Genomic DNA, 27,392 nt, shown 5'->3' with positions numbered 1-27,392 from the left:
CAACAGAATTGTGTACTTGATATTATTTGAAAATGATTGAACATATTACCCTTAATGGTTATGTAACCAATTTTTCAAATCAATCAGGAATTTTTAAGAGATAAGGAAAATGACGTAATAACCATCCAATTCACTTAAGCACCTTATCAAGAGTTGTGCAATCTTTAAGTATTTTTTGCAGTCTAGCTAATAAGTTATTGGCACTATGAGAAGTTGGATATGTTTCTAGGGACTTCGTTTTTCAAGGTGAAAACAATGTGAATCTAGCTACAGAATAGATCAGTGGGTATTTTCTGGATTTAATCTCATTAAATTGGGCAAGAAGCTTGACAGCTTCTTGGTTTTCCAATCTCTTCTTGTATCAAAGGGCACATGTATGTCTTGGGAAGCTAATGCATATGCATTAAGAGATTTATTTTTGTGATGGGACACTGGGAGGGGTCAATGTTTTTTTCTGAATCTAAGTATATTATTGGTGTACTCCACTCAAGATGGCTGACTCTGTCTTGTTCTAGAGGTCTCAAGTGAACAGCGTGCATTCATCATGCCTAAAGAACAATGCCATTTCTATATAGGATAATTAAAAAATAGTAACCAATATTTTGTTTCTCTGATACAGGAACTGGTGTGCTTATGTCCATACCAGACTCTCGCCCAGTGTCGCAGCAGGGAATGTTGAAACCTTTATATCGGCTCTCAAAGATCCCTGCACTGCAAAGATTGGCGGTTGTCCTATAAGGTACGTACCTACTATGAAAGCATCACAACAACTCACATTTTTATACTATGCAATAAAACATTGATGGTCCTACTACGTCCATGCTTGAAATTGATTAATTCTACCATTCACTAGAATATCATTTGAGGTATTGAAAGATTGGCCCTATGGCAGTGTTGCATCCTGCCAACGCAGTATAGATACAGAAACAAATTCAGCATTGTTACTCCACGTTTTAAATTTGTTGCCAAACATGATGTACATGATTATATTGGCAAGTACACTATTGTTTTTATCACTAATCAACTCCTAATGTCTTGTGAATTTAGTAGTAACATGCTTGACACATTTTCAATACTGCATGATAGTTGATGATTATCTAGTATTTTTCTCAGAATTAAGGGAGTGCTTAGAATTTCTTCTATTACATGTCAGCCTGTGAAGATGAATCGCAACATGACATCAGCGAGATAAACCACTGAACATGAGAGAAAGCAGTGATAAGGGAAAATGTGTTGTACAGTGGCCTGCCATAGTGCACACCCAGGTCAGTGTTTGGTCCAAGAATCATGTTATTCTTCAATATAATCACATCTAGCTCACTTTTGCCAAATGCATTTCAAAATTCAGATGGTATATATCTTCGGGTACATATGGGGGTTGGGGTTGAGGTTAGTAAGGGGGAGTGCAGGGGCAACCCCCACATTTCACATTTTGCCACAAAACATAAAATGCAAAATGTGTCAAAAAAGCAAAATGCGGCATAGGTTCATAGGACCTATAATCATGCTATGGCCAACTTGATTTGAATGGCTCTCTTGCGAAGGATGATCTGACCGCGGTCTAGGTAAACTGCATTCAATTCGTTTGGATCAGTTGGAGTTTGGGGAGTGATTATATTTGGATGCAGTGGTCCTTTGGTGTGTACTGGCAGTCACTTCGTCTACTCATTGAACGTACCACACTTTAAGTTCAAACCATCTTGTATGTTATGATTTATCTATTGTTTTGGTAATGTATCTTTTTTTCTTATGTTATTGTTTTCCAAGATTTACTGCACTCGACATGGCTCCACAGGTCTTTTCTGAGCATGTTTTGACTTACAGCTCAAGTGGTTATCCATATAACTGAGCTCCATTGTGTTGAGAAGAGTGGGATCAAATGTCCCATGCACTAGTGACAGGGTCTGCAACATTTGGCTCTCCACATGCTTTGGCCAACATCTTCCATCATCCCGAGCCAGCATAGTCATGGTGAGGGATGACGGGTCTCCTCGTCCAAAACACCTGGAGAGGTGCAGGTTGCAAGCCGCTGCACTAGGTTTTTGGGAAAGTTTGATGAAATCTAATAGTCACCTACTCGCCTCTGCATATCAGGTGGACTTCTGATCTCCACAGTAATTATACAATTGAATCCTGCAGAGGTGAGCACCTTTAGTAAAGGTTTCCAAGCAGAAATGTTGTACTGGTTTGTGGTGGATTCTCTACTTCAGCATTACCAAACAGGAGTGTTCTGTCTTTATTAGTCTTTCATTATAACGGTCCAACAGGTGAGTGCACACCCACCCTGCAGATGGTCGAATTCCTCACACCCTGAGGGCCTAGGGGTTGTGTTTTCAGTTTCATGCTAGCATGCCAAAAAAGAGTGTTATGACTGACTCTGGCTCTCTTCCTCTTCTTCTTCTTTTTGACTTGTCTGAATCCCAGAAGGACGTATAGCCACTTTTGGTTTTGTGACTCTCTATTCCCATCTTTTTCCCGGTTCCTTGGATGGGAGTCCATGGATGGTACAGTACTCAGCTCTATGGGCATGTAGTTGTCTTCACGGCTGGACTCTTCTGCCCAACTCCTAGTAACCATGTTTCTGGGGGAAAGAGGAACGTCAGTAGACTCTGGATCCATTTTACATCATCCCCTATGGGTAGGAGTTGATGCCAGTGAAGAGTCTTCACAAATCTAGGATTACCCTCTTCTCTCAACCTGAACACAGTCCAGGTAACTGATGATCAATGAGATAGAGCCGAGATTCCCAGCGATCCTCCAACTTGTTGTGCACTTTTTTCCCAAACATCTGATGAGCACCCGATCTCCAGGTTGCAAGTATTGAAATCTAACTTTGCCATCATATCTTCTCTTGTTTTCATTAGCATTGTGTTCAGCAGCAGCGTGGGCCAATTGAAAAGCCTGATTTAGCGGATCCTGAAGTTCCTTGACATATTTACTGTAGTGCTCATCTCCGATACCATCCAAAGAGACCCCAAAACAGTCTATGGGCAATATGGCATCTCTCCCAAACATAATCTGATAGGGGGTACAGCCGGTGCTGTAATGTTTTGTACAGTTATTTGCATGCACTAATGCTGACACCTGCTGGCTCCATACAGGTTTTCTCTGGCAGTCAAAGTGCCCAACATACCCAGAAGAGTGCGGTTGAAACGCTCATATTGGTCGTCGCGTTGAGGGTGGTACGGAGAAGTCCTTGTCTTCTGCACCCCGATCAATTGGTTTAGTTCTTTAATCAGCTTGGACTCAAAAGAAACAGAATCCTAACCTATTGTCACTCAACATTTATCAGTAGTCTCTTCATCTTAACAGGGTTAACCATAATACATATTTTCCATCTCATGCACACACTTTATCTGACATGTATTATCGTCCCTACGATGACCATAACATTCTCACATCCCTCCCTGCATTACCTGGCTGCACACTACGTTCACCATTTCGTGTCTGCCAATGCTAGCATAACTTTTTAATCTCAACTACCCATATCCCTCCCATCCCCCCTCAAAACTCCAAGTTCCCAAGTAGTGTAAACACCTGCCCCCATACCCATTAACATCAAGGAGCTTAGCTCAGGTATAGAAGTAATGGCAGTTACACCGACACCTGAATTACAGCATAGCGAAATATGAGAAGTCAATATGGGGTCTGAAGCACCCAACAATTATAACCATAGTATTTTGTGTTCAAACCTTAACCTAATTTCAAAAGAGACCCATCCCTGGCTCCAGGACAGGGAATATTGTTCTCAATCAAACCAGCCACTTCATCCACTAGCGTAACATAATATTATTTGTTTTCTATTGCAAACTGCAACTTTGCCAGATTCAACATTGAATATGAAATGTATCTGTCATGTAAAAGTTTCTTTACTCCCAAAAATATCTTTTGTTCTTTTTGGACTGCAATAGAAAAGTCTGGATAAATGAAAATCCTGTGGGATCCTATCTGTGGCTCACCCTTCTCCCTAGCCGCCCTAAGGATAGTGTCTTTGTCGCAACAGTTGAGAATCCAAGTGATTATGGGATGAGGAGGAGCACCAGGATTGGGGGGAGCCGCAAGTGGTCTATGACCATGCTTGACCAAATATGATGACATTGCTGGGCTGATCAAGTATTTTCAATAGAGTGCTCTCGACAATCTGCCACATACTTTTCTGACAGGACCCTCTGGCACCTCCAAAATACAGACATTATTTCACCCTGAGCGTGATTCCAAGCCTTTGCACTGGGCCTTCTCCAGTTTAGTATTTTGTGGTAATATTAACCGTGATGTCATCTAGTTTAGAGTTGACTGAGGAAAAGCCTGCTGCCATACTGGACATAATATTTTGTAGGTCGGAGGGTTCATTCGTGGTGACAGGGGTGTCACCATCTGCTGCGGCGCCTAACCAATGTTTTTGTTTTGTGACCCCTTCATCATCTTCCCTCCTCCAAACATGTCAGAACACCAGATATCATCGCTTTCAGCGTAAGTAAGCTTTCAATAGGGAGAAGGGAGACGCCTGTCACCACTTTGTGGCAATATTCGACTTTCAGCAGTTTCTGAGGGGAGCCCAGGTGTCAGAAATACCCCTTATGAACAGGACCCTGTCCAGCCAGAGAGCACAGAAAACTTCCCAGAGCTGGATGGGGGGGGCATGATATCTCCAATGATGGCAATCCCACAGGGACAATGTGGTATCCAATCATCCCATTCACACAAGCAGTCCAGACTATGACCGAATGACTCACCCCCACACTATAACACCGCTAATCCACCACCAGATGTACAATCAAGGGGGGCATATGGGCCGACTTGGCATATGCAGGCTGCCAAGCAATTGCGCGCCGATCGGAATTTGGAACAGGCAACTCCTCATCGGACGGTGCTCAGCCGCTCCTCCAGCTCACCGATCCTAGAGCTCAGTGACTCAGAACAACGGGTCTACCGGGTGTGCCATATTCGTAGAAACGCTTGTGAATTACAAAGTGAGATGCATCTCGGATTGGCCACATTGGCAAACAGCTCTCAGAGAGCACCGGTCTTCCGGTCCGTTCATGCAGCAAGGAGGGGCTAATTCCAGTGACTCAGCTCAACAAGAATCGTTCATCATGGCCTCAGATGGATGTCACTCCGCAAAATATTTACAGCACTGTATGCCGCAACAATCAATAGCCGTATCGAGACAGGTTTGGCACAATGGGAGTTAACGGGTACAAATAGAGCCCAGGTTGCCTGATGTTGTAGAACTTCAGATAGAAGCAGCCATCTTGCCTGCTGTGCAACATCACCCCCACTTCCCCCCAGTGATCAACTTTCTAAGAGAATTTGCCAAGAAGTCATCCTATTGTATATTTCATGTATGCCATTCATCCTTTTCAGTCTATTATGATCTAGTGGATATTTTGGATTCCTGCTTGCCTAAATATTCCCATATGTAGGATGTTTATTTGGTCCTATCTATATTTGGAAAGGTGACCTGATCATTACTATTGCTCCACATTTTTATTTCAAACATTGGTGTTTTCAAGGACCAGGCGTGTTAGGGGTTGCTCTTCTATGTGGGTTAGATTTACCAGGAGGATTGGCATTCCACTTCCTGTGGAATCTTTCCCAACACTTTTCTTTCCAGTGCGTACAGTTATTGTATTTCTGGCTACGTGGCCCAATGTCCTTATACTTGGGGCCCTTTTAATATTGCAGCAGTGGTGCTCTTCCAGTATTATATAGGAACTGTACAGAGTTATAAAAGTAGCAATGCTTCCTTTAATATTTGTATATTTATGGCTTTTATATGGCTTTTAAAAGTCAATTAGAAGACAAAGTTGTAAACGAGTTTCCAGTTAGTGTTGAACATCATATTGAATAGTTTTTTAAAATCTTTTTTGCACCAGAGGCTGACAATAACACTCTCTCAAAGGGAAGTCGATATTAAACCCCATTGATACCTAACACAGATAAGCATCATAGCACAGTCCATCTTCCTCAAGCCCCTACACTGTCGTCTTCCCGTTATAGGACCTTTGTGCTCATGCAGGTAACATTTTCTATGATAATAGCACGAGGGCAAAGAGACTGTCCTATTGAAAAACAGTTTTACTTTCAATGCATTTTATCACCGCGTGCATGCTTGGCCTACTGCTGTCGGCACAGTATTAGCGTTAGGGCAGGCGTATGCAAACGTTGGCTCTCCAGATGTTTTGGACTACAACTCTCATCAGCCCCAGCCAACGTAGTCCATACTAAGGGATCATGTAAGTTGAAGTCCAAAACATTTGGAGAGCCGCAGGTTGTAGATCCCTTGCACTCATGGAAAAATGGATAGAAATAATGCGTACATACACAAGGGCAATGTAGGAAATCAAGGGCCAAAACATGATGTAAATGGCAGGTGAAAAACATTTTCAAGCTCAAAAATTCAGAGAACCCACTCTTTTTATAGAGCCTCCTTACAAGGTTGGTGATAACCCACCGCTGATACCTGCCGGTTGCCGCCAACCCCATAAACACCATTACCACCACCTGGCATCCCAGTGCTAGGGGGATATCATAAGCGGCGGCGGTACAGTCAATCCCTATTCCCACAGAGTCCCAAAAGACTCCACGAGAATGGGGATACTGAAGCGTCGGCACTGTTGTTATCGTTGCTGGTGCTTCAGTGTAAAACCTGCCATTAGGGGTGTGAACATCTGGCAGGTCTGGCCTGCCAAGAGATCCGTGGCCCCCACTGACAGTCTTGTAATTCAGCGGTCCAGAAAGGGTGCTGGTACGTTTCTACCAGCACCTTTATTTCCAGACCACCGCACTTGTAATGAGGCCCAGTCTGTCTGTCTGACTGCAGAACGAACATTTTGGCCCTATTGCTTTTGCAATACTGGGAATAATGCTAGGCACAGCGGCTCTAAGCAAACATTTGTCGTGCTGCCTCGGTGGCAATAACAGAGACTACTACGTACACGCTTCTATCACTTCTTGCAAATGACGCATATTCATCCATCTGGACTTTCGCTGAGGTTCATATTACAAATATATCAATCAAAACAAAAATCTGTAATAGGAAAGACAGGCGTTGTTGTGAATGTTAGCTGTCAAGAACATTCATCAAAGTTGTCTTTAAGTGATTTATTTGTAAAAAGCAAAACTAATTCTATATGCATTTGACAAAGACAATAGTTGGTATTTAAGATTGTGAATAAAGTGACAGGACACAATTCAAATAAAAAAGAAAAAACAAAGGTGATATTTTGCACCTCATCAAGTTATGAAAAGCCAGTGTGCGCGCGCGCGCGCGCGCACGCACGCACGCACGCACGCACGCACGCACGCACACACACACACACACACACACACACACACACACACACACACACAAAAGAATGTTGCGTGTTCTGCATCCAAATCCGCAAAGAAACGTTCCTTCACAATTCTAACCATGCCCCACTCTGTCCTTCCCTCAATTGCAGCACTCTTCATCTTACAAAGAATGACAAACAATAACATAGCTGAAAATACCCTGAGATCCCCCAATGCCCACTGAGATACCCTGAGATACCCCTACCTCAACCACCTCGTCCATATTGCCTATATGTTGGATACCAGAGTGTGAAACAGTACCAGGGGAAGTGCCTATGTCCAAGAGAATCCTGGAGGCAAGGTTCCTGTTGAGAAAACCACACCTGCATCCAAGACAGTATGGTGGCTATTTGAATAAAAACCATAAAGGAAAAGGATGAATGCACATGAGAACAGACTGGTGACGTCATGCGAGAGTCTAGCGGATGTACAAAGAAGAGATGCAGACACGAGAGAATGTGGATATTCCATAAGGCATTAAGAAAGTATCAAAGATAAGCAACATCTTGGGGTCAAGATGAAGAGGCTTATGCTAAAGAAACAATGAAAATGTTAAAGCCAGTTCACACGTGTACAGATGCAAAGTAACGCAAGCAGACAAAGTTTTCATGAGGCTAGCTTTATAGTAAACTAGATTGCTGCAAGCGCCAACATATATATATATACATATATATATATATATATATGTATAACGTACGAGTAAGAAATGGAGTCTTCCACCATGAATTATAGCAGAGCCAGACCAAAAGAATGAAGAAAGATGTTCTTTTCCGAATGTGTCGCAGTAAGAAAATAAGTGAAATACAAACGTGTTTCAGAAAGGCGAGGTTGAACCAGCAAAGAAGCCAAGGTTGTTTCCGGCTGGAAGAAACAGGAATTAGTTGCAATCTGTGAAGGAATGAACCACCTGTTCTGAAGACATGCATAAGAACAAAGAAGACATCAGAGGCTCATTGGAAAATAGTCTTTTTAATACGCCTTAGCTCGATTTTGTGGTCTTCAGTCATGTTTAGGGAGGAAGTTGGACGAGCATGATGGTCACACCTACGCATGAGAAATTAGTATATCTCTACTCCCCTGTATTCTGCAAGCTCAAAAGGCCTAATTGACAGAAGACCACTGAGGTGATGATTGATGATGTTCTAATTGGTGAGAAGATATGGTTATGATCAGCTCGCTAAGCACCTGGCAGTCTGGCCTGTGTACTGCTAGCATGGGTAGAAGAGGGCTGACGGAGGTTAGAAATCAGCCAATGATAGAGTGCCGCCTGATTAGTAGCCCTATAGTTAAGTAGCCAATAGGATGTCATGTATTTAGTGATGTTCATAGTGACTTGTTTTGAGGGAAGGGCTTAGTTGCCCCACCTGATGTTAAGAAACCTATCACCTCTTTTACGCTCATTAGGCTAGTATGGATAATATACCTAGATGTTCCCCTAGACCCAATCACACTTTAAAGTAGGTCTTGTAATTTGCCACGTAGGGTGACATTAGTAATATGCAGGTGGTACGCCACCTCTGACGAGATTTTACTATAAGAGTGTTTTTTTGTGAAGTTATTTGAGACCTTGCTATTATGTGCCCGAATGACGATCATTGTACTCCCTGTTTTAGGTAATTCACATTAAAACAGTTATCCTTTTGCCCACTTCCTGAGTCGTTTTGATTATTGATGTTTGAAGTTTTGAGTAATCCCTGCATCCCCATTCGTCTCAGAGTATTGCTACCTTGTCTTAAAGGGCTAGAAGTTCTTCAGTTCACTCTTATGGGTTCAAGGCCTAATTTACAAGTAGATGCAGGTATTGTGCAATAGATCTTAGGTCACACACGTGTATGTCGGTCTTGTTATTCCTGCACATTCACAATGGTGACAGCCAGAGATGGCTAAAGGTAGTCGACTGTAAAATGTGGTACCTTCATTTTAGACACAGTGTGAGTTGATACTCAGTTGGATTGGCTGAAGTTTTTAGAGACATTTTATTGATAAGACACAGAAAAAAAAACAGAACTAACTGTAGCAGCCAGTGAATTGAAGTGCCATAAAAGTATTCTCAGAATTGGTCAAAGAGAGCACAAGAACGTTTGAATAATAAAGGTGACAGGCTGCAGAACTCTGCCGTGAACATTGGTTAAATAAATGATTTATATTGTTTTTAAAACACAATTCAGAAGAATTAGGTACGAACTAGCGGCTGAGTATTAATCTTTTTTACAACTGAGCTGATTTTGCAAAGTGCCCTGTTGCACAGCTTATTGAAGTTTCAAAATGTGCATTCATTTAGCGTATCCAAATCCGGCCAATTTTCTTTGTGGCTAAGACAGATTTCACATATCTATGTGTCGAAAGTAGTTCACAAGAATACAGTTGTGCTGAACAATTAAAAGCATAAGCCCATTTTAAAAGTTTATTTCTGGCTACAGTACATTCATCAGAAAACATAAAAAGGCATAGCTACAATTTTGGAAGTTTAGTCAAACATAGATTGTATGCTGTTGGCACAAGAACATGTCTGTGAGACTTTGCTATACGCCTGGCTACTGCTCTCTCTTAGTGGCTCTTCCTGAGACTTAGGTGTTTACAATTTAGAAAACAGCCATGCAAAGACCTTATTATTTAGTAAGATGGATGTGGCCTGCATCAACATGCCCAGCATGCAGGAGTGGGGGAGGAGGCCATACCCCTCTGTGAGTAAGTAAGTAAGTAAGTAAGTAAGTAACATTTATCTGTTCACCAATACTGGTATTACAACATTAATACAACTAAGAGCACAACATGTATAAAAACATAAAGTGTAACAATAAAATCAGCCAGTCACCTTTCTAAAACCAACATTCCATAATCACTTTTTTGACATCACACATCCTCTCCCCTAAACCCAGTCGTCTCCTACATAAACATGCTCTCCAAATCAATTGCTCCTCTGAATGTGTTACCACTTCACTAACCGTGCTACAAACCCACTTCACACCATTTGCAGCAGCCTTATTCCTGCATCCTAGTTAGGGGCTACAACTACTTTGTGCTTGGATTCAAATGAAAAAGGACAGAAAAACCAAAGTGAATAATTGTTTCAGATGAGAACCCTCGTTCCACTGTTAGTTATTCTGTCCAGATATGATGATTCTAGGCCTGTAAAATGTTTGGGCCCTAGATATAAGTAGAGTCTGGAGTTTCCTAGTTCCTGTTGTAATAAAATGTCATCTTTCCTTTCCCATATCTTGTTTGCAAGAGCTTTCTGCCACCTTTGGTACTTTGTGCCAGGAAGTCTCAGAAATCATTTAGGCTCAGTTCAAGTAGGCCTTTCCCTATGGCTCTACACAAATCCAGGTCCTCATAACCCGGCTGTTTTCAAAATTCCTACAAATGTTCCTTATGAACCAAAGAGCCCAGATCTTTACCCAGAGACGTAGGTTTAAGGCCCAACTCGTCAGTAATAAGCCTGATTCCCCACACAGCAGGACAGTTACAATACATTATAAAGGCATCTTCTGTGCTCGCTGCAGGGACTGGCAATTTGAATATTCCCAGATTTCTCCTGCTTATAGGACTCCTGTAACTGCTTTAGCACTGTATGCTTCTGACGGGGCAGCAACCATACAACCTCTAAAGCAGTAACTAAAGCGGAAGAGCCCACCCGTACCTTGTTTTAAGATCATACCCCCTCAGAATAAGAAAGGCCCTGTGAGAGAAGGTGGTTACCAAGAAGGAGGTGAGAACTAGTGTCAAACACACCCTCAAGCAGGCCTGTTGTCTGTGGATCGATGTGTAGTGCTGAGAGCTAGACCCTTCTACGAGCTTTGACATGCAGCTACAGAATGCAGTGAACCCAGGCCTGCAGCAACAGGAGAAAGCAGTGATAGGTGAGAGCAAGTTAATTCTGTTTAACATGACTGAACTGTAACTCTCTAAATTGTAATCGTATTAAACTCTTTACACTGTACACGTTCTATACTTTAAACTCTCTAAACTGTACACCCTAAATTAACTGTCAACTCTTAACTATACATAATGTAAAACGGTACTATACATGACACAAAATATTATATACCACTTCCCTTTTCTCAAACGGAAATCCAGAGCAGAGATCTTCCTCTGTAGAACAGAGGACACTGGGCCAAAGGAGGTTTGAGCAGATGTATGCATGTATGTTTTGAAATGTTTAGAGATCAACAACCAGATGAGAAATTGTACCTTGCAAAGAGACAGCAGTCAGTAATGACCCCCGCCCAACTGGCAGAGCAAACATTAGTGACTCCCACCCAACTAGCAGAGGCACCAACACACCAGTCCAGCCACCACAGGCTTCAATGGCTGTGGGAGAAAATAAATTAGAAGCGCAGGGAAATTCAAAATCAGCTGGTCCATATGGAGGCTATGAGTGGGCATTTTGAGGAGAGGCTAAAAAGGGTCTACTGCATGGGCAGCATTTCATCATTTAAATCTACCATGCTCCATTTTGTTTTCTTTTTGTATGTATATTGGTGTTACTGTTATTCATTTGTGACTAAACAGTGGGACACTATGGGCCTCATTATGAGTCTGCTCGTCCAGAAACAACGGTGGCGGTAAATCCGCCGCCACCATTGTTTCCGGACCGGCTGATTCCGGATTCTGCAGGCGGGAGGTGTCACTCCCACCAGGTCTGACCTGGTGGGAGAAACGCCACCCGCCTGCAGGCGGAAATGGAAACACCGGCTCTGTCATAGACGGAACCAGTGCTTCCATTGTCCCCATCCCCATGGAGCCCTATAGGACTCCATGGAAATGGGGATTTACGGAATTCCGCCTCCAGAATTACCGGGTCACCGGGGTTGTAATTCCCTGGTGATTCTGGCAATCGCAGAGGCGGAATGGTATTTCGGGTCCGGCGGCAGCCTGCTTGTTTTTCCGGCACGGCTACCGCCGGACTCGTAATTAGGCCCTATTTGTTCCTTTTGCTTTAAATCGTGTGTTGCTGTGTGGTAACATCTTTTATATTTATTAAAAAAGAAATACATTTGCACACCCTTGAGAAATTTGCCATGTTATGCTGATTGGATTAATGCTGCCACTGTGCCACTGCCATGGTGTATTTGTGAGTATTGGCTGGAGGTATGAGTGACGTAGGGCTTAATTGATATGGGCTACTGGACCTTAGCACTGGTGCACGTTGTTGTATTCACAGATCTTAAACTAGGGCATTTCTATAAGTGTGGTGAGTACATTTACAATTATATTTCTGTTCTTTGAGGTAAAGTTTAATGTGCAATAACATGACATTATGTAAACATGGAGTTAAATAATTAAAAAAAAAAAGAAAACAGCTGTTCAAAGAAGAGTTCATGAGTCCTGAACATATTCTTGGTAATGGAAGCTAGACACTCAACCTCAGGTTATTGATCTTTCTTTGTTGTCATGTTGTGATGGGTGTGTTCAGAATACTACTTTGCTTAAACATTTTTTTTTGTATGCAGGCATATTTATCCTTTTCTAAAATGTACATGTGATATAGTTTAGCTATCATTTTGGGGGATGGAGTATAATTCACAGATATAGATTAAATTATATTGTTGTTAAAAGTTACAACTTGATGATGGCGCCATGCACTGTATCATCATCTAAGTCAGCAGTAGCTTCAGGCGGAACATGGTCAAAGTCTCCCTAATGGGCTTGCTCCAAATCGTCAGATAGACAGTATATTTCTGGGATAGACAGTGCTGGTTCATCTTCAACATTATTATGATTCACAATTTTGTAGCTGTCAAACTTGTTCTTCTGTCTTTGATGATGGCTACTGCTGCACTACAAACCTGTTCAGCAGTGATTCTGCTACCATGGAGCAATAGATATTTTAATGACTGCCTGTTTGGTGCTGGCCACTTCTCCATTTTGCTGTGCTAATAGACAAGAGGCTTTTCATATATGATTAGCACCTAATTATCTGTGAGATACTGCTTAAGCATTTCCTCTGCTGTTCTTTCTGATATTGATAATTGTTCTCTTGTATGTGTCTTAAGCCCAGATTGGGCTGATTTTGACAGAACTTGCAAAGCCCCTGTACAAGAAGACAGATGCACACGTGTACTGCTTTGTTGACTGTTAACATATGAAGGAGACAATGGAGAGGCTGATGGTTTTCAATGTCCAGGGAGTGCTCTCGAAGCTCGATAAGCCATTTCACAAGCCCCCATTGTAGGTGTCAAAGAAATGGATGATCCTGCCTCATCTTTGTGTTGCACCTCACACTCCTTGATAGTTTTTGTGCTGATAGAAGAGGTGTTGAAACATATGTATGGTTGAATTCTATTGCCTGGAAACTTCCTCTATGAGGCGAAGCTTGGGATGGCCATTTCTGGTTTGACACCTTCTCAGCATCTTCGGGGGTTTAACAAAATTACTGAAATGGCCACAGATTTCGCAACCTATTGATGTTATCCTGCCAACATTGGTGTTTATTCTTCAAGAAGTCCTGCACTTTGAGGTTCAAAAGATACGCGAATCAGCACATGGTAGTAATTTGCACCTACCATGCTGCCATTGCCAATAATGATAAAACCAAAGGTCAATCTTTTTTCATCTAATCCATCCCAAAACATTGGCATTGAATACTTCTGCAATACTTCATAGCAATGAGCATGTTTCATCGGGTTAGCATAGCTAATGTTGGGTTAGTGGCAAGACTAAGAGTTTGTGAGATTATGGATTAGGGAGACAGTGACCCCTTTTCCGTGAAAGAAGCCCCCAGCTACTAAAGTTAGAATCAGGCTACTTCATTGGTCACTCTGTACCTCAGCGACAGAGAAAGATGTGCCTTCTGTGACTCTGGGCCAAATTTCAATACCCTACAGAAGGAGGTTCTAAGTGATTAACTGTATGATTGATTGATTATTGCCGTGTTTATGCTTACACTAGGCTCTTTGCTTTTTTGGCTCAAACTTGACTTGTCAGCCCATTTGGCTGCCACGTATGAACAGCTCATCGGCCAGATCTGCCCCCAGTTTGACACAGCATTCTAAGAACTCCCTTCTGCGGCTACAGTGGTCTCCAGGAAGACACAGCTATGCAGCGTTTCCCCTTCTTCCTCCAACCCCGACCGGCTTCTCACTCTCTTTCCTGGAGTCACACGCAAAGGCGCAGCAAGAACTCAGCAAGCGATAGAAAAAGCCCAGCAGCTCTCCCTCTCTCCAGGAAAACTCCAACAGCAGACCTGACAAGGCCAGGACCCAGGAAGAACCAGCTGACGCCAACTTCTACCTTTCATTCCCTTTTAAACCTTTCGCTGGGCACTGCCTCTTATACTATATGGATCCTATATTCCCTTCACCATCTTCCATCCTCTTTTGTGATGTCAGCTGTTACTACCCTTCATGATTTCCAGCCCCTTTTATGAAGTCACATCTAATTTCATCGTGAGTCCAAATTTTTTAGAACTTTCCAGCACCTTCTAACCCCCCAGCACCATCTTGTCCAACTCACGCCCCCTTGTTCTTGGCAACCTTCAAGCTTCATATCTGCACACCGTTTCTTCCTACAGCTCAGAAATAAATTAAACATTCTCCCATCCTTTCTTCCTGCGCTTGCTTTTTATGAACAATGCCCATTTTCTTTTCAAGCCCCATAACTGCACGTTCTGAATCTCACAAAGGCTGCTGTGCAGTTTTCAAATTTCACTTTATCAGCCTAGCAATCATCAGCAATGCTGTTTGTTCATGTGCCTGCTGTAATGTTATTACTATTAGGGCCTAGATGCTACCACTCTAGCCCCCTTTGTTTTCCCCCTTCACTATATGTTAGTACCCATGTTCTATGCAACACTACACACAGCATATGCTGCACACATTCTTTATCAAACAACTCTTCCTACATCTGCCACTGAGCTGCCACTTAGCTGTCCTTTAAAAGAAGCACAAGTTGTAGTGATGAACATATAGGGGGCCATTACACGGAAGGAGGTAACCATGCCACTATTTGCGGCATAGTTACCTCCATTCCGGGTACCAGGTCCGGGGCCTCTCTACTGATCCACATGGCCATCATCAAATGAATGGTTTACACGGCGGAGTAGAAAAGTGTTTTCTCTTGCAAAAATATGTTCGGCAGGGGATATGATGCTTTGGGCAAATGGCTTCAATAAATTCTCAGAATCCTTTGTAGTTTATCAAAGACTAGGTTCAGAGATAACTGGCAAGATTTTGGCCAGCCTCCTTTTGTAAAATTGCATCAAGAGATGACCTCAGTGCTTTTTGTAAACTTGTTGAAAGCATCTGATGTTGGATTAAGAAAAGGCCGTGAAAGTGTGATTCCAGACTTGCCAGCAGTGGTGCCTGTCTCACTAAGTGATTGTTTCAAACAAGCATGGGTCACATCTGTAACGAAGAACCGGGGCTTGAAAACTGATTCACTGCTCATATCTTGAGAATCTCTTCGAACAGCTCCTTCACCATCATTCCCGACTTCCTCGACCACAAACAATGTGCTTTCAGAATAAATTCCAGAAGCTGACCCACTTTTGCTCTTTTCCTGATGGTCATACACTTACCCTAAATGCTATTTTTCTTGGAGGTTGCACTTTCTCGTGTGTTCCAGCTTAGGTTTTGGGTGACCTGTTGTGGTTTGGAATCTAAGGAAATTGAATCGCTCACTTGATTCATTTGAATATATGCAGGGACAAAAAACAGGAACATATATTCATATTATAAATTGCTTTATAAATGTATTATATGTCTGTGAATCCGACTAAGCTACTGGACCTGGCTGAAGGAAAGGTTGTGAGAAAACCAAAATGGAAAAATTACTAATGACCACCCTTATGTGAAAGTGTGCCCTACTTTTAATTTTGTAAAAATGGGCAGAGTCTCTGGATTGTTTTAAATTTCTGAATTGTGATGAATCAATCGTTGTATGATCTGTTGCCATTTTCCTCTGCTATCCTTCAATCTGATTCATTTTTCTGCACAGACTACAGTCCACAAATTCACAATTTTTTTTAAAGGATTAATTACCGAAAAACACATTAGTGTGAACAAATTAATACTGATCAGAAAAAATAGTAAATAAAAATAAACAAGATTAAGAAATACAATTGTATTACGTCAGGAAATATGGAATAGTGAGAAACATAATATTGATAAAAAATAATACATAATGCTAGCAAATGAATTCAAAACAATTGTAATTCATGGAAAATATAAATACAATAGTGAATGACTACCATTAATATTAGTTTTTAGATTAATAAAAATGTCATAAATCATGTCAAGTGAATTAGAGACACAAATAATTATTGATCAGAAATAATGTTTATTAAACACAGAAATTGAATACATGAATAATGTTAAAACGTATATAAACATGGATGAATTATGAATAATGAGCATTGCATGAAAACATAATGCACATTTTTGTTTACATCAGGTGCCCACTTTCATTGACAACCACATTACAAAGTACATTGCTAAGTGCAAACAAAATATTATTTTGCAATTCATTGTTACACACCTTCTCATGATTTTGAAATCAATGTATTTTTAATGTCAAGCCCCTCATGGTCCGGAGGCTGCGCACACGGAAATAAAGCGCCTGGCAGTGGCTAGTTGCCAGCAAAGTGAACAGAAAATGGCTTCACAAGCAAAATAGCTCCCAAATCCATCAGCACCAATGCACCCTCTTCTGCTTCCCCCTGCAATCCCAATGCCCAGTATGCCATTTGCTCTCTTCCTCTGCAGTGTTGTGTGTGTGTAGTACAGTGTGCACAAATATACTAATCAGACATTGCAAAGTCAAGATAAAATGAATTCAACATTTGTGTGGCTCCAACAATCTTCACCCAGCTAGGTAGAGGACCAGGGAGTCAGGGTTAAATTTACATTTAGAGAGGAAGCAGTGGAACCTAGAGGGGTCAGATGGACAGGGGACGATGGTGATATTAGATGTGGAATGTGAGGAGGAAAGGAAGACAAAGTCAAATGAGTTCCCTCAGGAGTGGGTTGGTAACTTATGATTAGTGTGGTCAGAACAAAGGGAGTGGGGTTCCAATTTGTGAGTGAAGAAGATTTTGGGGAGGCTGACAACCCACATAATGAATATGGGGGAATTCAATAGGAAACAGGTCATTGAGAGGAACTAGATCAGGGAATTTTAAGAGTTGAGCAGCCGGCGGGCCTACAACTCATGAGGACAGTGAGAGTAGCGTGCGAATATGGAGTTGGTTAGCAGTGAATTCCAAGGGGAGTGGTAGAAAGATGGAAGGAGGATAACGGGATGAGTCTTTTCATTATTTTTTCAACCCTGTTGCCTCCTTTGGATGCCTAGAAGGAGTTTACAAAGCTAGCAAGTCAGCATGAAAGGCATCAGGGATAATGGAGTTACGAAGCGTAACACAGTTTTCAGAATGCCCCTGCCACTTGAGGTGGGTTGCATGAGTTGAAATTATCAATGCAGAAGGAGGCTTTCTTGTAGAAAGATTACGCATTTCCGAGCCTGAGCGTAAGAGTAGTGGGGCAGGATGGGAAGATGGATGGAGAAGAAGGATAGATGAGCTTAGAATAGGTTAGTTGGCCATAGCATTTTTTGAGATTCTTTGTACCTTGCAGGGATGTTATAAGAAGAGCATGGAAGAAATGCGATTGATGCTCAAGTGGCGAGGGTCCGCAGGGAGTGGGAATAGGGTAACCAGAGAGCAAGTAGTAGCAGTAAGGGAGTGATGCATTGTTGAAAAATGCAGAGGAAGTGGGAGATGAAGAGAGAGGTTTAGATGAGTGCATTCTAGGGCAAAGGTCTGCAAGTATCAAGGTTATGGGTTGACCAAGATGGTTATGGGTTGACCAAGACCAGTGTGGGGTTTCAGAAGAGAAAATAAGACCATTAATGTTTGAGAAAAAGGTTATGCACAGCCGTAGGTGTCCCGAATTGTAATTGTAATGGTAATTGCTTATTTGTACAGTGCATATACACAAGTGAAGTGCTTCAAAGCTCTTCAAAGCGGGAAGGGAGCAAGGGGATACAGTAGTCATTCTTAGGTTTTGAAGTTTCCGAAGGATCTAACAAAAAGTAACTAGAGTACTAGGCCTGACAGCATTTCTCCTAGTGCAAGTGCATGAACTGTTTCAGGCGCAACCAAATTAGGGAGGGTAGACAAAGGGAGGACAGTTCAGAACTTACTAGCCTAGTAAATTCAGGTCATGCAAGTGTACACATGGAAGTATGGGGGAGGACTGGGGGGACAAGTGTGCCCAGGCTAGAAGGGTCCTGGGTTAAATGTAGAGGGGTTACCCCTCTCATGGAACGTATGCTGAAAGTGCAGTAGTGCTGAACATAGTGCAGAGGCCCAGAGGCAAGTACAAAGACTGTCCGTGGAGCTTGGGACCTGTGAGGCCCTGGAGGTGGACCAGTCAGAAAAAAACTGAACAGAGTTAGGGAAGAGAAGGAGGAGTGAGGAAGGAGAGAGAAGAGAAGAGGTTAGCATGGGAGAGGGAGAGAATAAGAAAAGTTATTCATGGGTTTTCAGAACTTAAGGAGCTCCGGCTCAAGAGAGGCAGGGAGGATGTTCCAGAAGGAGATATCTGCAAAGGATAAAGACCTACCCACAAATCTCTGCTGGAAAAATGGCTCACCAGCGAAGAGTTGGAGGAGGACGAGCAGAGGGCTCTAGAAGGAGAGTATTTAGGAAGAGAGCTCTGTAGATAGTGTGCATCCCAGCCCAGGAAAGCCTTGTGGACTATGCAGAGAGTCTTAGACTTGATCCTAGCAGCCACAGGGATCAATACGATTTTCAGGGATTTATAGAACCAATGATTAGCTCAATTACTGTTGTTGCCTTTCTTGAGGTAGGCACCCTTTTTTTGAGAAAGATTATACAGTGAATCTACAGTAAAGAGAATGCAGATTCTGAGACCAGTTGTAGTATGGGTAATATCTTTAACTGTCCCTTTTTAGGTATTGTTTGTTTGCTGCAATGTTTACTCTTGATTTAGTAATTGTTTAGCTTTTTATTTTGTGGCTACTTTTTAAACCACGGTCCAAAATGTACCCAGGCTAATAATTAGTAATAAAGTAAGAAGTGTAATAATTTTGGAACGCATATCATGGGACAACATCAATTTTCTGCTCTAGGGAGTAGTCCTACCCATGTCCATGTCTGCAAGTGTCTCACTATGTTAGTTATTAATCTGCAAGCATAATGTTTTTGCAGCCTTGTGATAAACAGGTCAATGTACCAACTCAATATATCTTGGAAGGTAAACTAAATTCTAAAACTTCACTTTGTCTAAAAAGGCTTGATCATCTGGTCAAGCAACCAAAGAAGTGTACGTCCAGGCAGGGCCATCCTAAGCACATTGAGGGCCCTGGAAACTGACATCTTTGGGGTTCCCTCCACCAAACTAAAGGAATGAAGTGATCTGGAATATCTGGTTGCACCCGCCCCCCCTCTCCTGCCCCCCCTCATCACAATAACACCCCATAGGTTGATAATGCTGCCTCACATCATTCAAAATAAGCATGTTTACTCCCTTTAAGTCCCCTTGTCCTCTTCATTCTTGCTCTAATAAAAATGATAAACAATTAGCATTTGAAGGCCAGCATTAGCAGTCTACAAAGAATGTACTTTTTTTCTAGTATAGAGACAGGCGACTTTTTATCAATAGCATCCAGGAAGGTATGCAGCCTGTAGTAATAATGCAGGGCATATGTAAAAGGTACATGTAACCCAGAATAGACAGAGAACTCACATCACATTAGCTCACTCACAGAATGCAAAAGTGCTTGCTCAAACATGGATACGGGGGTCCAATTGGAAGGAAGGAGAAAGTTACACCTACAATAGCATCGAGAGTGGATGCAGATTAGACACTACCAGGAAGGTGTCTGTATCCAGACAGACTGAGATTTGAAGTGGGACATGGTTTTCAAATAGTGTTGCCATTAGAGATCAACAGAATAAGTGTCTGTTGTGTGCAATACATCAATGCTCACTGTTATAGTGGAAGCAACACCATAGCCAGTGAAACCATGACTGAGGCTTTTTTGAAGATCATAACCTGAGAAGGAAATCACTCTAAAGGGTTGATAATTTTGAAAGGTTTACGGACTGGCAATTTTGAGAGGTTAGGCAATACAAGATTGCATGAGATGCACAGGATCACACATTGGTTATGGGTTGAAGCTGGGATTTCCATCTCTGCCATCTGTGCAATTTCTGCATTTCAACACTTTACTGTATTGCCTGCTGCAAAGCCAGGATACAAACATGAATGTTTTAGTTCTGCAGTCTTGAATTTGGATACAACCTCTTGGACTAACAGCTTATGTTCATCATTGGATGTGATTGTTCGGTTTTATAACAACCCATTTGATCAAACCAATTTCTTGACCTTCACCATATGGATGATAAGATGTTTGTTTTTATAGCAACCCCTTTCTGGTGCAGGTACATTGCTGTAATTGCACCCGTTGTGCTGCAAATCAAAGTACATAGGCAGGCAGGTTTGTACATTTCAGACATAGGAAAGGCTCAGCCAGACTTGTTGGAATGTGCTATTCCAATCTTGCATGTAAAGACATATTTCTCCAATGAATGCTTAACACACTGAGTTACCTTCTGAACCTTTGTGGCACTCAATTTATCAATTTGCATTTTGGCTTTGGCTATTGCACATGATCAGCATAATTCCCACAGGAAGGAAAGAATGCTACGTGAGTTGTGCCATAAGGAAAAGGACAACTTTATATACCACAGTGAACACATAAATCATTGCACAATGAACTGTTCATGGCAGAATGTACTTGTCAAATGCAAACCGGCAATAGGTTTAGAGCCTCAGCAACATGCCATAAAATATCCTGACTGTGCTATTTAAGTCTGGTGAGCAATGGAATATTACTTCTTTAGAGCAGGCCGCCTTGTGGGGCCCCCCCTCCAAGGTGGGGGCCCGGGGAAAGTGCCCGTTTTGCCCTCCCATGAAAACGTCGCTAATATGCAAGCAGATTAAGTGCGTCACAGCCTTCCTTAGCCTCTCTCCTGTTCATGGTCTGTCTTTCCAAACACTGCCACATTGAGGACGTTATACTGAACCTGGGTGGTTTAATCCATATGACAAACCTTCTTTTCAAAATGCAGGAATAGTTATTAAAATGCAAAATTGCTAAACATATGTGTTTAATTGCCCAGGCCTATTTAGTTATTTGTAGAGGACTTTTAACAAACAACATTATGTGGGCGGAAAGCAATGGCAAAAATGAGATTCTTGCTAGCCCACGAGAGGAAACACCAGCGTATAATTATAGACCGTGGTTCGTTTCACAGAGTGAAGAAAGCGCAGATAATTTGATGTAAACAATGGTTGTATTCTATGTCTCATAAAATATATGCAAAGTCTGCGGCCTACTCTATGAAGCATGTGATGCTAATTACTGTTGAAGAATCACAACCATTTCGTGTTTTCTTCAGCTATCAACGTTTCCCTTTAACAACATTACAATCAACATTAAAAAATTATTTTCAAATATGTATATATTAAAACAATTAAATATGCTAAAACAGTGAACTCGATGATATCTCAAAATTGAGCCTTGTTTGGGACATCTGCATATTCCTTTTTTCATGACATTCACGCTTAGCACTTCTTCATTGTACAGTAGAAACAAGATTGACTGATATTTTGACATTTGCCAGGTATTGGCATGACATGGCCAGAGATTCGATTGTTTGTGAGTGATTGTTATGATATGCCCTGGGACTCACAGTGCATGGCAGGTATTATCATAAAAAAGCCTCAGTTAATCTCACAGTTGCCATCCAACTCCCACCTACTCATGCCATTGTCACAAATATGTTTCCAAGCGCGGACCCGGAGATCGAACCTGTGTTGCTCTGTGTCGTCTTGCTTCCAAGGCGAGCGCGTTTCCACTGAGCTATCCTCCCGAGACAAGACAACTAACTTCTGTTATGCCGTTTTAGTACACCAGGACCTGATTCCACTCTGCCCAGTTAGCAAAGCAGTGTCAGGTGCCAAAGAAGTGGTAGGACATAGTGTAGTATGCCCAGTTAGCACTCTAAGGCCACCTGCCATTATTCCCAGTTACCACAGCTGTGTTAGATTCCAGTTTACCAAGCTAGCATAGCTTTGCCATTGTGCATTATTGTTAAGACGGATTTCTGAACTCTGTCCTGGTGGCGCAGAAGTTCAGAAGGCCAACCTAATTACTTGGAACAGGGTAACCTCTGGACAAGCCAGACCAATCAGGGTAGCGATCGCGGCGGTCAAGACTAGGTCTCAAGAGAGGTGAGGGTGACTGAAAGCCCGCAATGAGCACACAAAGCAAGGACACTTACAAACTACTCCAAACAGGTGTTATATTAAAAATATATACACATTTATTCCAAGGCCTTTAAAACAATGACCGTAGCGAGAAATCACAATACAACTCTAGTAAACCAACACATACCATACCAATACAATATACATACAAATACAAACAAGTCTCAAGCGTTAGATGCACGACATGTGTAGTCCACCTAAAAGGGAAGGAAAACAGGCAGTGCGAAATAATGCTTAGACCCAGTCCGCCTTCACAGGCACCTAACTAAAAGGAAGTCCGAGCCCTACGAAGAGTGGAGCCTTGTGCTCAAAAGTACCTGCACACGCTGGTGCCAACGGGCAAAAAGGGGGAGTCTCTTCAAGGGAATCAGGCAGTTCAGTTTAGTGCACAAATGAAGAAGGACAGAGCGCAGCCTCCAGTGTGGGCAGAAGCAGAGCGTGAGTATGGAAAGGCGTGCTGTTTTGACACAGCGGGGAAAAGCTATGGGCTCCTGCAGGAGGGCGACCAGTTCCTAGCTATGCTACTCACCGGTCCCCGATGCAAGGAGACCCAGGCTTCTCCGCAACAGTTTCAGTCGCTGGCAGGTTCAGGAGAGCAGGGGACGTCTCGTCGTCGTGTAGATTCTGCAGCAGCAGAGTTGAGTAAAAGACGTCCCAAACGAAGTGAACCCGCACAGTTTGTTACCACAGCAGGGCAACGGAGCGGCCGTGTGTATCTGAGCCAAATGTACACTACTCACTTCAGACCTGGGAACGCCAAGTGTACGAATCGTGTGAGAGTGACAAGGACTCGAAATACTACACAACCTGGCGGCGGTTACAGGGCAAGACTCCTGTGTAGGCTGGTCAGTCTGCTGGATGGCCCAGAGACACTTCCGAAGGCTTACGAGCAGGAGATGGTGAAGATGCCGAGAATAGCTGTTTCCGCTATTCCAAGGGTCGAAGTACCAGTACAGGCCTTCTGGTTCGATCAGAGGTAAAAAGGGTTTCACAAGGCGACAGCAGTGCAGAGGAGCAGTCCTTCAGCGGGTCACAAGCGATTCCTCGGTTCAGCCTCTTGGTTGCAGGATACTTGGCTCCTGTATTCCTTCGTTCGTGAAAACTCAGGAGATCGACATGGTAGTGGTGTTTCCAGCCCCCTCTTATCCACGGTTCCATTTGTGCCAAAACGGAGGGGACCCAATGGGAGATCCGCTCATCAACACTCACACCATACGTGGACCTATCAGGGACCACGGTGGTCCCAGGCATTCACACCACCCTAGACTCTCTTGCACCCAGGATGTGTATTGGGACCAGACATCCCAGCCCACATCCTGGAGGCACACACAAGGCCTGTAGAAGCCCGCAAAAGCATCCGTGTTTCGCGGGAAAGTACATGCCCAAATAAGGAAGGCCCCGGGTCGGCTCGACCTGGGGAAGGTGAAGGGAGCAAGACGGTCAGCGGACAGGACAAAGGAGCCTCGTGGTCTGGCCATTTTGGGAGCCAGGCCACCATTTTGGGCTAAGCGCGAGAAACGCGCTTAAAACGCCAAAAGGAGCTCAAAACACAAGAAACGATCGCTGCCACCATTCCCGTCCGTGAATCACTTGCACCGATCAGTTACAATCCAATAAGAGTATCTAGGGCCTGTAGAAGGCTAGAGACCCAAGAGAGCAGTAACTTAGCTTACAGTGCCCTCTTGTGTCATGTTGCACGAAAGCCGCAACATGATAAAAGAAACTACAGAAAACAGCGTTTCCCGGTACTGACTGTCTTAAGGGCATCTCAGTTTCCCCGTAAGAATGGAGCGAAAGCCCAGAGGAGTGCGGCAGAAGGCTGCACTTCTCTGGCAAAGTCGAGAACAAGGTGAAAAACAACAGCAAAAAGTTTAGGGGTTGCCACATGGAAGGAAAATTACCTACAATTACGAAATCTTTCCTAACACTCGCCCTTCCCAGACTATGGACAGGGGGAACTAATCCACCCCTGGATGAGTCTCTTGTTCAGGTCGGGTAAACATTCTGGACAACCCATCAGCATTGCTATGTTGGACACCTGGCCTATGCTCAATAGTGAAGTCGAAGCCTTGAAGACTTATGGACCACCTAAGCAACTTTGGATTCTCCCCCTTCATGTTCATTAGCCACTTTAAGGGCTTATGGTCAGTTTGCACAGTGAAGTGGGTCCCATAGAGGTAGGGCCTCAGCTTCCTTAGAGCCCACACAACAGAGAAACATTCTTTCTCTACCGTGGACCATCTGAGCTCTCTGTCCTTAAGCTGGCGACTAATAAAACCAATAGGGTGTTCCTTACCCTTCTCATCTACTTGTGATAGTAAAGCTCCTATCCCAGTGTCAGAGGCGTCCGTCTGCACGATAAAAGGTCTTTGATAATCAGGGGCCCTGAGGACAGGGGCCTGGCACAAGGAGTCTTTTAAGCCATTGAAGGCCTTCTCACACTCGTCGGTCCAAGTTACCTTCTTGGGTTTCTTCGGAGTGGTGAGGGCAGTCAGAGGGGCAGCTATGGTGCCATAGTCTGCCACGAAATTGCGGTAATACCCTGTGAGTCCTAAGAAGGCTCTCACTTGGGTTTGTGTAGTGGGGGTAGGCCAGTCTTGTACTGCTTGTACTTTACTGGGTAGAGGCTGTATCCTCCCTCCACCTACTTCATGTCCAGGGTAAACCACTGAGCCTTGTCCAATCTGGCATTTACTAGCCTTTATGGTCAGGTGTGCTTTCTGAAGAGCCTGGAGCACAATACCGAGGTGTTTCACATGGTCTTCCCAGGAGGCACTGAAAACTGCTATATCGTCCAGATATGCAAGACAGAATTCGTCCAACCCATTCAAAACATGATTCACAAGCCTCTGGAAAGTGGCAGGTGCATTCTTCAACCCGAACGGCATTACCCTGAATTGGTAAAGGCTGTCTGGAGTAGAAAACTCTGTCTTCGCCTTGGCATGTTCGGCTAAAGCTATTTGCCAATAGCCAGCAGTGAGGTCAAACGTGCTGAGGTACTTGGAGGCACCCAAAGTATCCACCTGCTCATCTGTTCGAGGCAAGGGGTGTGCATCTGTCTTGGTGACAGCATTCAGAGCCCTGTAATCCATGCAGAACCTCAATTCAGAAGTGCCTGCCTTTGGAACCAAAACCACAGGGCTGGACCAAGGACTACTAGAGGGTTCAATCACCCCAAGGTCTAACATCTTGTTGACCTCGGTCTTAATATAAGACCGTACTTTGTCTGACATCCTGTATCCCCTACTTTTGGTAGGTACACGGTCTCCTGTGTCTATGTTATGTTTGCACCAAGGTGTCAAACCAGGCGAAGGTGAAAACAGGGGGGAAAACTGCCTAAGCAAACTTTTCACCTCAGCTTGCTGATCAGAAGTCAGGTGAGGGGCCACTCAGACACCCTCAGAGGAGCTATCTGAAGGACCGCTTTGGAACAGGTCGGGGAGAGGTTCAGACTCCTCTTCCTCAACATCTGAAGCCAATAGCAGTGCTGCGATTTCGACTCTTGGGACGAAAGCCTTCAGCCTATTTACGTGAAACACTTTGGGAGCCTGTCCAGGCCTTCCAAGGTCCACTAAATAGTTAACCTCACCCAGGGGCTCCACCACTTTGTAAGGGCCTGACCATTTGTTCTGTAAAGCTTGAGGCCTTATGGGATTCATGATCAGGACTTGCTGACCAGGTGTAAAGTTGATGAGGGAAGCTTTCTGGTCGTACCAATGTTTCACCAGCGCTTGTCCTGCCTTCAATTTATCACTAGCCAAGCCCATCAGAAGTACCATCCTTTTTCTAAGCCCTAGCACATAATCTACTACGTTCGTAGTAACAGGGGGAGTGGGCATCTCCCATCCCTCTTTGACTATGGCTAAGGGTCCCCGTACAGGATGACCAAACAGAAGTTCGAAGGGGCTGAAGCCAACACCCTCCTGTGGTACCTCTTGGTAGGCAAACAGTAAGCATGGTAAAAGAAGATCCAATTTTCTTCTCTGAGGTTCTTCCAGAGCCCCAATCATGCTCTTTAACGTTCTGTTGAAACATTCCACCAGACCATTGGTCTGGGGATGGTATGCAGAAGAGAACTTGTAGGTGACCCCACATTCTTTCCACATAGCCTGCATATACTTCGACATAAAGTTGCTGCCACGATCCGACACAACTTCTTTAGGGAAGCCAACCCTAGTAAATATGCCAAGTAACGCTTTTGCAACTGACTTGGCAGTTACAGTTTTCAATGGGATGGCCCCAGGATATCTGGTTGCATGGTCGACCAGCACCAGGATAAACCTATTGCCTGAGGATGTTTGTGGGTCAAGGGGACCAACGATGTCGATCCCTACCCTTTCAAATGGTATTCCCACAACTGGGAGTGGTACCAATGGAGCTTGGATTGTCGAGCCAACCTTACCAGATAACTGGCAGGAGGCACAACTCCTGCAGTGACTTTCTACTTGCACCCCCATCTTGGGCCAGTAGAAGTGCATGGATAACCTTTGCTTGGTCCTCTTAATACCAAGGTGACCAGCAAGGGGCACTTCATGCGCCAACTGCAGGAGGAAGGGCCTAACAGCAAGGGGAACCACCAACCTCCTATGGTCTCCTTCTGTAGACTCTGTGGGCTCACTATACAGGAGTCCACCTTCCCAATAAATCCTATTCGTCCCAGGAGGTTCACCCTCAAGCTGGGAGCAGGCCTGTCTCCTTAGGCCTTCCAGGCACTCATGTTGGCCTTTACTGAATTCGTCCCTACCAGGACCACCTTCTACT

At 43.5% G+C, this 27,392-nt stretch overlaps 1 protein-coding gene and 1 long non-coding RNA gene across 2 annotated transcripts in view; one reads left to right on the top strand and one right to left on the bottom strand.

Moving 5' to 3' along the window:
* MMRN1 (multimerin 1) overlaps nucleotides 1-27,392 on the top strand; it is a 423,228-nt gene that overhangs the window by 145,831 nt on the left and 250,005 nt on the right. The window contains exon 2 of the mRNA XM_069630567.1: nucleotides 620-739. Coding sequence (XP_069486668.1) covers nucleotides 620-739 — 120 coding nt within the window. The remainder of the gene's footprint in view (nucleotides 1-619; nucleotides 740-27,392) is intronic.
* LOC138515825 (uncharacterized) overlaps nucleotides 1-27,392 on the bottom strand; it is a 247,397-nt gene that overhangs the window by 1,651 nt on the left and 218,354 nt on the right. The window lies entirely within an intron of this gene.

The sequence above is a fragment of the Ambystoma mexicanum genome, chromosome 6q, assembly GCF_040938575.1.
Source record: "Ambystoma mexicanum isolate Mex_15411 chromosome 6q, UKY_AmexF1_1, whole genome shotgun sequence".
In the NCBI taxonomy this organism is placed as follows: domain Eukaryota; kingdom Metazoa; phylum Chordata; class Amphibia; order Caudata; family Ambystomatidae; genus Ambystoma; species Ambystoma mexicanum.
Note: the sequence above shows the minus strand (reverse complement) of the source record. Positions and strands in the feature narration are given on the sequence as shown.